Below are 16,688 nucleotides of genomic sequence, written 5' to 3'. Positions count from 1 at the left end.
CTATGTGCATTTAAATTTATTGGAATGTCCCTTTAATTCCTTCTAGTAAATTAAAAGCTAATGCATTATCAAGAACTAAGACAATTATTAGTCATATTCTACACACAAAGATAGGGGCGTTATTTAGTCACTTCACACAGTGGAGACAGCACACAAGACTGAGCAACCTCTTTAGTATCAGCACCAGCCTGAAGGAGGTCCCAGAACAGGAGGGTTGCTAGGGAAGTGCTGGTTACTAAGGGCGCTGGGGAGCGCTTAGAATGACGGACACACGGAAGTGGGTGCACAGGAGACTTCCGGTTGTCACTTTGCTTTGGTGTCTAAGCTAATCATGTCTGCCGAGTTTGAGGGTTACGAGCAGGATTATGGCGTACTCACTGCAGAAATCACGGGGAGGATCGGGAAGATCCCCAGACTGGTGGGAGGTAAGCCATGGGCTATAGGGATAGACTGGACAAGGGAACCTGGCGACGAATGCAAGGGGGTGAGCAATGGAGGATGGGGAGAGACAGTTTTAGAGGATGCTGGGGATGTAGGGCATAGAATTATGTGCAGGCTGGGGAGATTAACGCTATAAAATAAGGGGAGATTTGGAAGAGTTAGAAGGAGATGAGCTTTATGAGGTATTACAAAAGGAGAAGCTTGGAAAAGTGAACGAGGAGAGGTACAATAAGGGGAGGTTGGGTAAAAGTAGGAGTGGGTCTGGGCTAGAGGTAGAACAAGGTACTGCTGGGGAAGGTCGAACGAGAAGTGTGTAGAGAGAAGTGGAACAAGGGGTCTCTGTGAAGAGGTAAAATGAGGGGGGGATGGGAGGAGGTCACACAAGGGGTGTCTATGCAGTTGAAGTATGAGGGGTGGTTGTGTTATTGAGGAGAATAGGGAACGAGGGGTGGTTGTGTTATTGAGGAGAATAGGGAAGGTAGAATGAGAGGAGGTTGTTGGGGTTGGAAAAGTTGATTGAGAGGAAACTGGAGAGAGGTCTTATCAAAGGAGGCTTTTTAGGTATAGAATGAAACAAGACCAAAGGACGAATCAGAGACAATATATTAAGTCTAAGGAAACATTGTGAGTATAAATAGATCACAAAGAGTGATGGAAAAAAAACAAGAAATATGTCTGAGAAAAGAGAAGACAGGAAGTAAAACAAAAGTTGTGATCGGAAGAGAGACAGGGTGGTAGATGGTAATACCTGGTTTGGAGTGAGGAGAGTTGAAAAAACATATTGATGACATTTAGGATAAATAGGAGAGTTGTGGTTGGGTCGGTGATTAGCGAAATAGGTTGATATAAAACTAAGGAGAGAAAATATTGTGAAAATAAAATGGAGATGGATTCTGGAAAACTACCAGGGAAGGAAGGGAATACAGACATAACTGGAGAAGTGTCTTGTACAAGTGACAGAAAAATAACAAGTACTGAGACAATGGGGAAATGTCATAGCAGTATGTGTGAGAGAATACAATTTCAGAGAGAAAAATGAAGTACTGGAAAGTGAGGATAACAATTTTGAGCAGATATTATTGCAAAGCTTCACAAACAAAAACTCTAGGAAGCAAGAAGAGAGATAAAGAAACAAGCAAATACACCATGAAGAGAAGGACTATGCATTAGAAAGACAGTAGCTTGGAAGAAGGAATAAAGATGAAAGACAGCCAAGATGAGTGAGGGACAGGAGAGCTTTGGACTGGAGTTGGTTCAAAGCCTCTATGAGCATGGAGATAAGAGATGATCAAGGACTTTGGAAGAAGAAATTATCAAGAAGATACCAAAAGGGGGAAATAGAGGGTAAGCCCTGAAGGCAGAAGTCAGCAGGAGCAAGAAAACCTGAGCTGTGGTTTAGAGAAGGGTGACAGGGATCTGAGCTGGTAGATTGTACCAGGGGTTGGACAATACATATGTTTGCCTGTTATGGTCTTATCTTTATATAGAGAGACAATTCACTGTATCCTTGTGTGAGAACTACACTATATGTTAAACCCTTTTGCAGAGATTAAATATCTAGCAAATGGAGTTTATTAAAAATAAAGTTGTTTGTTTATGTTTTTATAATGCAATGCTAAGGATATTGTGAACTAGAAAAAGATCAGGGATATCCACACAGCCGAAGATGGGTTGTACATTTTGCTTTTGTTTCATAACTTGTTTCTGGTCATTTTAAAATAATATTGATATCATTTTGTCCTCTCTGACTTGGGTTAAAAATGAATTTGAGAGATGCTGTAGCCTCCTATTATTACTCGCCCCCTACAGACCCTCTTTGGGATGAGATGTATGTTTGATTTTCTACATTGTTATAAGGATATTTAATTAATGAATTTGGGCAAAAAGAATGGGGTTTAGAAAACGCATAGAAACATGGTGAGTCGTCTCCTGTATGTGTATACTTGTCTAAAGAGTGGTAACACTGTCTTTTTACCAGTTACCCACCAGTAGCGCTTTCCTTGCTGTTCCACCTTTCAAGATGTTGCAACGCTCAGACAGTCATTTTATTAATTCTAAAGAATCCCCCTTAGATAGAACTTGTTTGGAAATTCACTTCACCTATAGCTTGTTGATCTCATGTTTCTCTGGCTTGGAATGAAAAAAATAGTTCAAATCGAAGGAAGGGAAATAAATAGCTTATGCATGGACATATAACCTAAAAGCATCAGCAGTAGTCTATCATTTCTTTTTCTAAGCTAGGTAGCAAAGCTGACAATCTGGTAACAAAAAAAGGCATTGCTACTTTGTATTTTAGAAAATTGTTTAGAGTTGAAAGAGGAAAACCTAAGATTTAGTAATGTATTTGTACATTGTTTATGTTTAAAGTGTCCGCTTTAATGCTTGTGATTTCTTTTTGTTCAGATGAAAAGAAATTAATGATATCAAATGTGGAAAAACAACTAGAGGAAGCCAGAGAACTGGTAGGTGAATTCATCTTACTTGTTGTTGCGTTTTAATTAAAGGGACATGAAATTCGAAACCAAACATTCATGGTTCAGATAGAGCAAGCGATTATTATATTATGTTACCATATTTTCTTCATCCTCTCATACATTGTTGAAGAGCCTGCATACGTTTAGAAGCGGACTCAGTGTTCTCCACAGAAAATTTGAAGTAGCTGGGTGGGGGCAGTGTAATTTCAATATTATAGCATTTTTTATAAATGCTGCTTAAAGGAACATACCCCCCCCTTTTTTTTCTTTCATGATTTAGATATTACATATCATTTTAAAAACTTTTCAATTTACTTCTATTATCAAATTGTTTTTCATTTTCTTGTTATCCTTTATTGAAAGGTAAGCTCAGGAGTGTGCACGTCAGCAGTACTATATGGCAGCAGTTTTGCAAAAATAATATACATTAGCAAGAACACTGGAGAACAGCACCATTTCCTGTCATGTAGTGCTCCAGACATGTGCACGCTAACTATCTAGATATCTCTTCAACAAAGAATAACAAGAGAACAAACCAATTTGATCATAGATGTAAATTGGAAACTTTTTTTTTTTTTTTTAAATTGCATGTTCTGTCCGAATCATGAAATAAATATTTTGGGTTTATCCTAAGCACAAATTAATTGATTTAATGATAACCTTTGCATTAAACGATTTTAAAAAATGTAATATTAGAAAATTGTAGCTTAATATTGGTTTAAATTATAGCTGAGTGGTCAATAAAATCAGCCGGGTAGTGTGCCCATTAAATCGGTCCTGGGAAGAACACTGACAAGTTTTTACAAGACTATTTTTTACGCCCTTATGGGCACAGTTTATATTTCTGTTACTCTACCTTATTAGTGTTATGTGAGTGTTTGTAATGTAAAAGTGATTCTCTGTATGAATTTTTTTTTTTTAGCCTAGAGAGATATTTTAATTCATACTTCAGTTTGATATTGTAAATGTTTATATGTACAGTATAGTTAAGATAATTAATGAATATTTAAAGGGACATAAAATCACTAACCCAGCACACTATTTCAGCACCCATTTAATAGACTTGTCGGAACATTGAAGTGCCAATCTCATTGTTAAATTGTGTGAAGCAGCATTAAAAAGTAATAGTAATTTGTATTAAAAAGTATTATGCAATACTACTCTGAGGCTGTACAGCACACTATTTATAATGTCCAGTTACCACTTAATTATTAACTACAATGTATACTCTGTTCATTCATGTTTCTATTTATTAAAATTAGCTTGTGTAGAATATTTTGAGTTTTATATATATATATATATATATATATATATATATATATATATATATATATATTGATTTTTTCCCCAAAAGAATAACAGCCTTCTCTAAATTATACAGCAACACAAACACTTTACTGGGACCCGGGTCAGTACCATTTATTCTGACAGTATGCATCTTTGTGACGTTACATAGGTGTGTACTGTGCCCATGGTGAGACTTACTCCCTCTTTATACAATGATGTCTCGGCCATCCCCATGCAGGGCGCATGGGTCCTGTGATGATGTGATGACTATATTAAAGAGGACATCAATTTGTTTTAAAGTGTTTTGATTTTTGATTGCGGCATTAAGAGAGAGAACATTGTGGTTACAGCTTTACTAGAAAGCAAAGAGTTCTGGGAAAAAAAGAAAAAAAAGTGTTCTTTGAAGCCAACCGGGGCTTTGAGTCTTGCTGTGCCAATGGGCGCGTTAGTGCTCTTCTAACTGGCACACTCTGATCCAGCACTAGCTTAGGTACTGTTCTTCTGTCAAAACATTCGTCTATGTCAAAGCCCCCGACAATGTTTTCCGGCTCTGTATTACCCAATGTAAAGCACATGTGTGTTAGTAAATTGTTTTGGTATAAAACGTATTAATATGTAGAAGGGGAAACCTTTTATCTGGGTGATCACAGACTAAATACCCTTGTCTGGATTCTTCTAAACTTGGCAATGTGTTTTAACCCTTTTAGCAAAGTCATTTAAGCAGTTTATCTTGTTTGATTTGATCTGACTCCTTGTTTGATTTATGTAATATTGAGTAAACATTGTGCATGGTGAGCGACACACAAGAATATTTCATATTGTTTCTTTATATTTTGTAAAGTTATATCTCCAGACCTTGTAAAATATGATTTTTATGAACTTGCATCTCTCTCTGTCTCTGTAATGATAGTCATAAAACAGTTAAATCATAATTAGCTGTGTTTGTTCTTCAATAGCAGACGCCCCCTGAGTTTATTCACAAGCTTTTTTCTCTGATAAAAACCTCTATAGATCCTTAAAATCACGTAATGGATTTTCTTGCTGAGAGCATCAGATGTTTGAGACACCGTTCCAGCTTTTAGAATAAGAATATACCAAGTGAGAATTATCAAGAAATTACAGATATATGAACACACACACATTTTTACAGATAATAATTAGTCCAAAGTGAAAGGCACTCACCGGGTCTTTAGTGACAAAATATTTTCTTTATTAACCCCTTAATGACCACAGCACTTTTCCATTTTCTGTCCGTTTGGGACCAAGGCTATTTTTACATTTCTGCTGTGTTTGTGTTTAGCTGTAATTTTCCTCTTACTCATTTACTGTACACACACATATTATATACAGTTTTATCGCCATTAAATGGACTTTCTAAAGATACCATTATTTTCATCATATCTTATAATTTACTATAAAAATGTTTATAAAATATGAGGAAAAAATGGAAAAACACACTTTTTCTAACTTTGACCCACAAAATCTGTTACATATCTACAACCACCAAAAAACACCTATGCTAAATAGTTTCTAAATTTTGTCCTGAGTTTATAAATACCCAATGTTTACATGTTCTTTGCTTTTTTTGCAAGTTATAGGGCAATAAATACAAGTAGCACTTTGCTATTTCCAAACCACTTTTTTTTTCAAAATTAGCGCTAGTTACATTGGAACACTGATATCTGTCAGGAATCCCTGAATATCCCTTGACATGTACATATTTTTTTTTAGAAGACATCCCAAAGTATTGATCTACGCCCATTTTGGTATATTTCATGCCACCATTTCACCGCCAAATGCGATCAAATAAAAAAAATTGTTCACTTTTTCACAATTTTTTTCACAAACTTTAGGTTTCTCACTAAAATTATGTACAAACAACTTGTGCAATTATGGCATACATGGTTGTAAATGCTTCTCTGGGATCCCCTTTGTTCAGAAATAGCAGACATATATGGCTTTGGCTTTGCTTTTTGGTAATTAGAAGGCAGCTAAATGCCATTGCGCACCACATGTGTATTATGCCCAGCAGTGAAGGGGTTAATTAGGGAGCTTCAAGGGTTAATATTAGCTTTAGTGTAGTAGACAACAGCAAGTATTGATCTAGGCCCATTTTGGTATATTTCATGCCACCATTTCACTGCCAAATGCGATCAAATTAAAAAAAACGTAATTTTTTTTCACAATTTTAAGTTTCTCACTGAAATTATTTACAAACAGCTTGTGCAATTATGGAACAAATGGTTGTAAATGCTTCTCTGGGATCCCCTTCAGAAATAGCAGACATATATGGCTTTGGCGTTGCTTTTTGGTAATTAGAAGGCCGCTAAATGCCGCTGCACACCACACGTGTAATATGCTCAGCAGTGAAGGGGTTAATTAGGGAGCTTGTAGGGAGCTTGCAGGGTTAATTTTAGCTTTAGTGTAGAGATCAGCCTCCCACCTGACACATCACACTCCTGATCCCTCCCAAACAGCTCCCTTCCCTCCCCCAACCCACAATTGTCCCTGCCATCTTAAGTACTGGCAGAAAGTCTGCCAGTACTAAAATAAAAGGTATCTTTGATTTTTTTTTTTATAGCATATTTACATATGCTGCTGTGTAGGATCCCCCCAAACAGCTCTCTAACCCTCCCCCTCTGCCTTATTGGGGGCCATCTTGGGTACTGGCAGCTGTCTGCCAGTACCCAGTTTACAAAAAAGTTGTTTTTTTTCAATTTGCCTCCCCCCCTTTTTTCCCCACTTTTCCCTAAAAATTTTCTGTAGTGTAGTGGTTCCCACCCGCTCCCTACCCTGTGCATGCGCCCCCGGCTACCCTCGCCCACGATCCCACCCCCCTCCTCTCCACATCACAGGGCCCATCGATGGCCGCCACCCGCCTCCCACGTCGGCTCCCACCCACCAACGATACCGGCCATCGATGTCCGGTGCAGAAAGGGCCACAGAGTGGCTCTCTCTGCATCGGATGGCCAAGGAGTGTTATTGCAGGATGCTTCGATATCGAGGTATCACTGCAATAACCGGAAAGCGCCTGGAAGCGAATAGGAACGCTTACACTGCTTTCCCAGACCGACGACGTACAGGGTCGTTAAGGGTATTGAGGACGTACCCTGCATGTCGACGGTCATTAAGGGGTTAAGGTGATGTTTGGGGGTTTGCCCCGTCCTCATGTTGGTTTGAGGAAGGGGGAAACCCGAAACATCACCTTAATAAAGAAAATATTTCTTCACTAAAGACCCGGTGAGTGCCTTTCACTTTGGACTGTATACATTTATTTTTTAAGGGCACCCCGGGCAGAATTTATATACAATCGTATGCAAAAGTTTAGGCACCCCTGACAATTTCCATGATTTTCATTTATAAATAATTGGTTGTTTGGATCAGCAATTTCATTTTGATCTATCAAATAACTGAAGGACACAGTCATATTTCAGTAGTGAAATGAGGTTTATTGGATTAACAGAAAATGTGCAATATACTTCAAAACGAAATTAGACAGGTGCATAAATTTGGGCACCCTTGTCATTTTGTTAATTTGAAAACCTGTAACTACCTAGCACTGATTAATTGGAATGCACAATTGGTTTGGTGACCTCATTAAGCTTTGAACTTCATAGACAGGTGCATCTAATCATGAGAAAAGGTATTTAAGGTGGCCAATTGCAAGTTGTTGTTCTCTTTGACTCTCCTCTGAAGAGTGGCAACATGGGGGGCTCAAAACAACTCTCAAATTACCTGAAAACAAAGATTGTTCAACATTATGTTTGAGGGGAAGGCTACAAAAAGCTATTGCAGAGATTTAAGATGTCAGTGTCCACTGTGAGGAACATACAGCTAGATTACGGGTTTTGAACACTATAGGGAAATTAACGACCGGCACAAAAGCGGCGGTATTTCACCTCCCTATAGCACTGCTATTACAGGTTTCGAAAAACCCGGCTTGTGCAGGTGATATGGTTGTGTTTTGACTTGCTCGTGCATGATTTCCCCATAGACATCAATGGGGAGAGTCGGCTAAAAAAAAAGCTTAACAGCTGCGATAGCGGAAACAAAAGCTCCGTAACGCAGCCCCATTGATGTCTATGGGGAAAGAAAAAGTTATGTTTAAACCCAACACCCTAACATAAAAAACACATCTAAACACCACTAATCTGCTGCCCCTAACATCGCAGCCACCTACATTAGTTATTAACCCCTAATAGTTACATTGTAGCTAGCTTAGGTTTTATTTTTATTTCACAGGTAAGTTTGTATTTTAACTATGTAGACTACTTAGTAAATAGTTATTAACTATTTACTAACTACCTTGTTAAAATAAATACAAAGTTACCTGTAAAATAAAACCTAACCTGCCTTACACTAAAAACTAACATTACAATAAATTAAATTATTAAAATACAATTATCTAAATTACCAAAAAAAAAATAAACGCTAAATTACACAAAATAAAAAACGAAATTATCCAAAATAAAAACGAATTACTCCTAATCTAATAGCCCTATAAAAATAAAAAAGCCCCCCCCCCCCAAAAAAAAACCCCTAGCCTACACTAAACTGCCAATAGCCCTTAAAAGGGCCTTTTGCAGGGCATCACCCCAAAGAAATCCACTCTTTTACCTGTAAAAAACCAAACACAACCAAACCCCCCAAATTAAAACCTGATTGGAATAGCTAATAGAATGCGAGCTTAATCCTATTGGCTGGTTGGATCAGCCAATAGGATGAAAGCTCAATCCTGTTGGCTGATTGCAATAGCCAATAGGATTTTTTCACCTTTAATTCCTATTGGCTGATAGAATTCTATCAGCCAATCAGAATGTAAGGGACGCCATCTTGGATGACGTCACTTAAAGGGAAACTTCATTCTACAGCGACCATCGTAAGAAGAGGATGCTCCGCGCCAGATGTCTTAAAGATGGACCCGCTCCGCGCGGGATGGATGAAGATAGAAGATGCCGCCTGGATGAAGACTTCTGCCCGCCTGGATGAAGACTTCTGCCAGACTTCTGCCCGCTTGGATGAAGACTTCTGCCGCCTGTAAGTAGATCGTTGGGGGTTAGTGTTTTTTTTTTTTTTTTTAAGGATTTATTGGGTGGGTTTTATTTTTAGAGTAGGGTTTTGGGCAATGTAAAAGAGCTAAATGCCCTTTTAAGGGCAATGTCCATCCAAATGCCTTTTTCAGGGCAATGGTTAGCTTAGGTTTATTTAGATAGGTTTTTATTTGGGGGGGGTTGATTGTGTGGGTGGTGGGTTTTACTGTTGGGGGGTTGTTTGTCATTTTTTTTTTTACACAGCTGATTTCTGTGGGGCAATGCCCCGCAAAAGGCTCTTTTAAGGGCTATTGGCAGTTTAGTGTAGGCTTTTTTTTATTTGTGGGGGGGGGCTTTTTTATTTTTATAGGGCTATTAGATTAGGAGTAATTCGTTTTTATTTTGGATAATTTCGTTTTTTATTTTGTGTAATTTAGTGTTTATATTTTTTTGTAATTTTAGATAATTGTATTTGATTATTTTTTTATTTTATTGTAATATTATTAGGTTTTAGTGTAAGGCAGGTTAGGTTTTATTTTAAAGGTAACTTTGTATTTATTTTAACTAGGTAGTTAGTAAATAAGACTTTACTGTTCAGGGATGCATACAACCTATGCTAACCTTACTTTATACCAGTTCCTCTCCTCCATTGCTATCCCCTGAACCCCCTTAGCATGTAAGCCTAAAAGTCCAGCTGTTTTTAGATCACCTTCTTAAGAGCTGACTACAACAGTGCAACTCTTGACAGGGCCCTCTACCCATCTGATCCCTATAATTGTTTTGTTGTAGTCCCCCTTTGTTTATAGCGCTGTGGAATCTGTTGGCGCTCTACAAATAACCGATAATAATAATAATAAATAGTTAATAACTATTTACTAACTAGTCTACCTAGTTAAAATAAATACAAACTTACCTGTGAAATACAAATAAAACCTAAGCTAGCTACAATGTAAATATTAGTTAAATTGTAGCTAGCTTAGGTTTTATTTCACCGGTAAGTATGTATTTAGTTTTAAATAGGTTATTTAGGTAATAATTGTAAGTTTTATTTAGATTTATTTTAATTATATTTAATTTAGGGAGTGTTAGGGTTACCTTAGGGTTAGGTTTAGGGGTTAATATATTTATGTAGTGATGCGGGAGGGCGGCGGTTTAGGGGTTAATAGGTTTATTATAGCGGCATTGTGGGCGGACGGCAGATTAGGGGTTAATAATATTTAAATAGTGTTTGCGATGCGGGAGGGCGGCAGTTTAGGGGTTAATAAGTTTTTTTATAGTGGCGACAATGTCGGGGAGCGGCAGAATAGGGGTTAATACATTTTTTAAGTGGCGGCAATGTCCTAAGTGGCATATTAGGGGTTAATTAATTTATTATAGTGTTTGCGATGCGGGAGGGCCTCGGTTTAGGGGTTAATTGGTAGTTTATGGGTGTTAGTGTACTTTTTAACACTTTAGTTATGAGTTTTATGCTACAGCTTTGTAACGTAAAACTCATAACTACTGACTTTAGATGGAGGTACGAATCTTGTGGTTATAGAGTGTACCGCTCACTTTTTGGCCTCCCAGGCAAACTCGTAATACCGGCGCTATGGAAGTCCCATTGAAAAATGACTTTTTAAAAAGTGCGGTACTGGCGTGGCGTGACGGCAAAAAAGGTGTGCGGTACACCTATACCTGCAAGACTTGTAATAGCGGCGTTAGGGAAAAAACAGCGTTATGGAGCATAACAATGCTTTTTCACTCATAACGCCAAACTCGTAATCTAGCTGATAGTAAGAAATGGAAGATCACAGGCACAGTTTTTGTTAAGACCAGAAGTGGCAGGCCAAGTAAAATATCAGAAAGGATGTTGAGAACGGTAAAAAACAGCCCACAGACCACCTCCAAAGACCTACAACATCATCTTGCTGCAGATGGTGTCACTGTGCATCGTTCAACAATTCAGCCCACTTTCCACAAGGAGAAGCTGTATGGGAGAGTGATGCGGGAGAAGCCTTTTCTGCAGACACGCCACAGAGTCGCTTGATTAGGGGTTAATAATATTTAAATAGTGTTTGCGATGCGGGAGTGCGGCAGTTTAGGGGTTAATACTTTTTTTATAGTGGCGACAATGTCGGGGAGCAAGCCAGCCATTTTGGAAGAAGGTGCTGTGAACTGATGAAACAAAGATTGAGTTATTTGGTCATAACAAGGGGCGTTATACATGGCGGCAAAAGAACACAATTGAAGTTACGCCGGGGCTGGATATTTCAATAAAACGACCGAAAACACTGCTCAAAATCTACTCTGGCATTTATGCAGAGGAACAAGTACAATGTTCTGGAATGGCCATCCCAGTCCCCAGACCTGAAGATCATTGAAAATCTGTGGGGTGATTTGAAGCGGGCTGTCCATGCTCGGCAACCATCAAACCATTGCGCGTGCTCGGCAACCATTGCGCGTGCAATTTCTGTCCGAGGACTGGATTCTGATTTGCTTATCAGTTGAAGAAGAAGGCAGCTACGTAATAGTGGGGGGAGTTCGGCATCCATATTGACCGGCTATTAGAGTAGTTGGCGCCGCTGATTAGGACAGAAGCAAGGCGGCAAGGGAGGAGGGGTATAGTGTAGGCGGACCTCCGTTTTTTTTTATTTACCATATCAAAACATGTTACGGTAAGTGTTGAATGTCCCTTTAACCTCTGATTATCTTGTATCTAAGCCTCTGCAAACTGCCCCTTTATTTCAGTTCTTTTGACAGACTTGCAGTCTAGCCAATCAGTGACTGCGTCCAGATAACTTCACGTGCACGAGCACAGTGTTATCTATATGAAATATGTGAACTAACACCCTCTAGTGGTAAAAAACTGTTAAAATGCAATCTGAAAGAGGTGGGCTTCAAGGTCTAAGAAATTAGCATATGAACCTCCTAGGTTAAGCTTTCAACTAAGAATACCAAGATAACAAAGCAAAATTGGTGATAAAAGTAAATTGGAAAATTGTTTAAAATTACATTCTCTATCTGAATCATGAAAGTTTATTTTGGCCTAGACTGTCCCCTTTAATAGAATATGAAGATAAAAAAAAATGAACACATTTTGTCCCTGTGAACATTTAAAAGCAGTTTCCAAATATGTGTACGTTCTTGAGCCGGCCCTACCTGCTTTTCAACAAAGTATGAATTGAAAAAGAATTACTTAGATATGCACAAAAAATAAATGGATATTGTTTCTCCGTAAAGGGATAATAAACCCATTTTTTATTTTGTGATTCAGATAGAGCAGCAACTTTCTAATTTACTCCTATTATTATTTTTCTTAGTTCTCTTCCTATCTTTATTCAAAAAGCAGGAATTTAAAGCTTAGGAGCCAGCCCGTTTTAGGTTCAGCACCCTGGATAGTGCTTGCTTATTGGTGGCTACTTTTAGCAAACCAATAACCAAGCATAACCCAGGTCTGAACCAAAAATGGGCCAGATCTTAAAGGGACAATTCATCCAAAAATGTTCTCCCATTTAAATTGTTCCCAATGTTCCATTTTACCTGCTGGAGTGTATTAAATTGTTTACAAGTAGCTCCTTTACCCCTATTTTGGCCTTTGAAATAGCTGCAACTGGTATAACAATTCATTGAAAATACATTAATATAAAAAATTATTTTACAGTGTACTGTCCCTTTTAAGCTTTACATTCCTGCTTTTTAAATAAAGATAGTAAGAGAATGAAGAAAAATTGATAAAAGGAGTATATTAGAAAGTTGCTTAACATTACATGCTCTATCTGAATCATTGAAGAACAAAATTGGGTTTAGTGTCCCTTTAAAGTTCCATAAAACCTGTTGAGATCTGTGCATATCATAAAAGGGCTAATTAAGTAAAAAAAGTTTGCATAAAAAATTGTTTAAAAATTGCTGGCAAGTATTTTAAATAATTTTCAAAAATAAGCAAAATTAGTTACATAGCCATGCAGTCTGGAGTAGTCTGATCCACCCCCCTTATCAGTATTTAGCATCAGAAACACAGGCATTGTATTTCACAGCAGCTTATTTGCTTCTAGGCATGCTCCAGCAGATGAGTGTTAAACTCTGCATTCTACCAAATCAAAGGTAGATGCAGCCATAAAAGGAATTGTGTGGGGGGAATTAGAGCTGTATAATTCAGAAACGTAAAAGAAAGGGTTAATGGCGAGGCACTGCAGTATAAATGTCTCTATCCCAACTTGTTTTATCAGACTTTAAGCACCTATAAACTGATATCCTAAAACCTTAAAAATTGGGGTTAAAGGGACAGTCTAGTCCAAAATAAACTTTCATGATTCAGATAGAGAATGTCATTTTAAACAATTTTCTAATTTACTTTTATCACCAATTTTGCTTTGTTCTCTTGGTATTCTTAGTTGAAAACTAAACCTAGGAGGATAATATGCAAATTTCTAAACCCTTGAAGGCCGCCTCTTCTCTCAGGGCATTTTGTCAGTTTTTCACCACTAGAGGGTCATGTGTGTCATAAAGATAACACTGTGCACACGCACGTGGAGTTCCAGTGAGCCAGCTCTGATTGGCTAAAATGGATGTCTGTCAAAAGAACTGAAATAAGGGGGCAGTCTGCAGAGGCTTAGATACAAGGTAATCACAGAGGTATAAAGTGTATTTTTATAACTGTTGGTTATGCAAAACTAGGCAATAGGTAATAAAGGGATTATCTATCTTTTAAAACAATAACAATTCTGGTGTAGACTGTCCCTTTAAATCAAGTAGGATTCCAAGTTTGTTTATGTGTGCCCTATTTTCCTCTGCTCAGAGAAACAAGGTCTAAAAAGATGGAAGTTCAGTATCGTGTGACAGATAATTCAATTTGTTAATGAATGTATATTTGTAATAATATAAACGAAGATGATTCCAAATGAAACCTTAATACAAGCAAATATATATAAAATGTACAATACATGAATCAATAAATAGTGAATATCGCTAAAACTTGATTGTTGGTTTATACCAACTACTTCATAATGCCACTGGGCTGGCAACATTTTCTGTGGAGAACACTGATATATAAACACTGGCAAGATTCATGTTTAGACCTTTGTTTGGCTCTTATGCAATACCCTGAGGGTTTGGGAATCCAACGTCACAGACAAGTATTTGGCTAATTTCAGCCTACTCATTCATCTGGTCATTGTTACCATGACATTTTACATAAGTGGTGCTTTGCTTGTGAATGCACGATTATGGTTGATAGGTACAATGAGCATTAGTGGGAAGTGCCTTTTAGCCAATGTACATTAGTATCAATTGTCCATCAGTTAAATGATCATTAGTAGGAAATACCTGCCAGCCCATGATCATTAGTAAGAAGTATACCTGTCAGCCCATGATCATTAGTAGGAAGTATACCTGTCAGCCAATGATCATTAGTAGGAAGTATACCTGTCAGCCAATGATCATTAGTAGGAAGTATACCTGTCAGCCAATGATCATTAGTAGGAAGTATACCTGTCAGCCAATGATCATTAGTAGGAAGTATACCTGTCAGCCAATGATCATTAGTAGGAAGTATACCTGTCAGCCAATGATCATTAGTAGGAAGTATACCTGTCAGCCAATGATCATTAGTAGGAAGTATACCTGTCAGCCAATGATCATTAGTAGGAAGTATACCTGTCAGCCAATGATCATTAGTAGGAAGTATACCTGTCAGCCAATGATCATTAGTAGGAAGTATACCTGTCAGCCCATGATCATTAGTAGGAAGTATACCTGTCAGCCAGTGATCATTAGTAGGAAGTATACCTGTCAGCCCATGATCATTAGTCGGGAGTATACCTGTTAGCCAATGATCATTAGTAGGAAGTATACCTGTCAGCCAATGATCATTAGTAGGAAATACCTGTCAGCCAATGATCATTAGTAGGAAGTATACCTGTCAGCCAATGATCATTAGTAGGAAGTATACCTGTCAGCCAATGATCATTAGTAGGAAGTATACCTGTCAGCCCATGATCATTAGTAGGAAGTATACTTGTCAGCCAGTGATCATTAGTAGGAAGTATACCTGTCAGCCCATGATCATTAGTCGGGAGTATACTTGTCAGCCAGTGATCATTAGTAGGAAGTATACCTGTTAGCCAGTGATCATTAGTCGGGAGAATACCTGTCAGCCAGTGATCATTAGTAGGAAGTATACCTGTCAGCCCATGATCATTAGTCGGGAGTATACCTGTTAGCCAGTGATCATTAGTCGGGAGTATACCTGTCAGCCAGTGATCATTAGTAGGAAGTATACCTGTCAGCCCATGATCATTAGTCGGGAGTATACCTGTCAGCCAGTGATCATTAGTAGGAAGTATACCTGGCAGCCCATGATCATTAGTCGGGAGTATACCTGTCAGCCAGTGATCATTAGTAGGGAGTATACCTGTCAGCCAGTGATCATTAGTAGGAAGTATACCTGTCAGCCAATGATCATTAGTAGGAAGTATACCTGTTAGCCAATGATCATTAGTCGGGAGTATACCTGTCAGCCAGTGATCATTAGTAGGAAGTATACCTGTCAGCCCATGATCATTAGTCGGGAGTATACCTGTCAGCCAGTGATCATTAGTAGGAAGTATACCTGTCAGCCAATGATCATTAGTAGGAAGTATACCTGTCAGCCAATGATCATTAGTCGGAAGTAAACCTGCCAACCAATGCTCATTAGTAGGAAGTGTAACTGCCAGCCAATGATAATTAGTAGGAAGTTTACCTGTCAGCCAATGATCATTAGTCGGGAATATACCTGCCAGCCAGTGATCATTAGTATGAAGTATACCTGCCAGCCAGTGATCATTAGTATGAAGTATACCTGCCAGCCAGTGATCATTAGTAGGAAGTATACCTGCCAGCCAGTGATCATTAGTAGGAAGTATACCTGCCAGCCAGTGATCATTAGTAGGAAGTATACCTATTAGCCCATGATCATTAGTAGGAAGTATACCTGCCAGCCAGTGATCATTAGTAGGAAGTATACCTATTAGCCAGTGATCATTAGTAGGAAGTATACCTGTCAGCCAGTGATCACTAGTAGGAAGTATACCTCTTAGCCAGTGATTACTAGTAGGAAGTATACCTATTAGTCAGTGATCATTAGTAGGAAGTATACCTATTAGCCAGTGATTACTAGTAGGAAGTATACCTATTAGTCAGTGATCATTAGTAGGAAGTATACCTATTAGCCAGTGATTACTAGTAGGAAGTATACCTGTCAGCCAGTGATCACTAGTAGGAAGTATACCTATTAGCCACTGATTACTAGTAGGAACTGTATACCTTTCAGCCAGTGATCATTAGGTACTGCTGTATTTTCCATAGAATAAGTTGAAGTGACTTTGCTATAAACTGCAATAGGCTGACTCTGTAACCTGTCATTTATTAGACTTACAGGATTTTCCTAAGCTTGCTTTGCATAGTGACTGAAATGATTAATTTTTACAGGAACTCTTTT

At 38.2% G+C, this 16,688-nt stretch overlaps 1 protein-coding gene across 2 annotated transcripts in view; it reads left to right on the top strand.

The window, feature by feature from the left end:
• The first annotated feature begins 278 nt into the window (after window positions 1–278).
• Window positions 279–16,688, top strand: part of VTI1A (vesicle transport through interaction with t-SNAREs 1A) — an 854,126-nt gene continuing 837,716 nt past the window's right edge. For both annotated transcript variants that reach the window (XM_053692739.1, XM_053692740.1), the window contains exons 1-2: window positions 279–425; window positions 2,845–2,903. In XM_053692739.1, the coding sequence (XP_053548714.1) occupies window positions 332–425; window positions 2,845–2,903 (153 nt within the window). In that variant the 5' untranslated portion in view covers window positions 279–331. The remainder of the gene's footprint in view (window positions 426–2,844; window positions 2,904–16,688) is intronic.

Source organism: Bombina bombina, chromosome 9, assembly GCF_027579735.1.
Source record: "Bombina bombina isolate aBomBom1 chromosome 9, aBomBom1.pri, whole genome shotgun sequence".
NCBI lineage: Eukaryota > Metazoa > Chordata > Amphibia > Anura > Bombinatoridae > Bombina > Bombina bombina.
The sequence above is the reverse complement of the archived record's forward strand: the minus strand, read 5'-3'. Positions and strand labels throughout refer to the sequence as shown.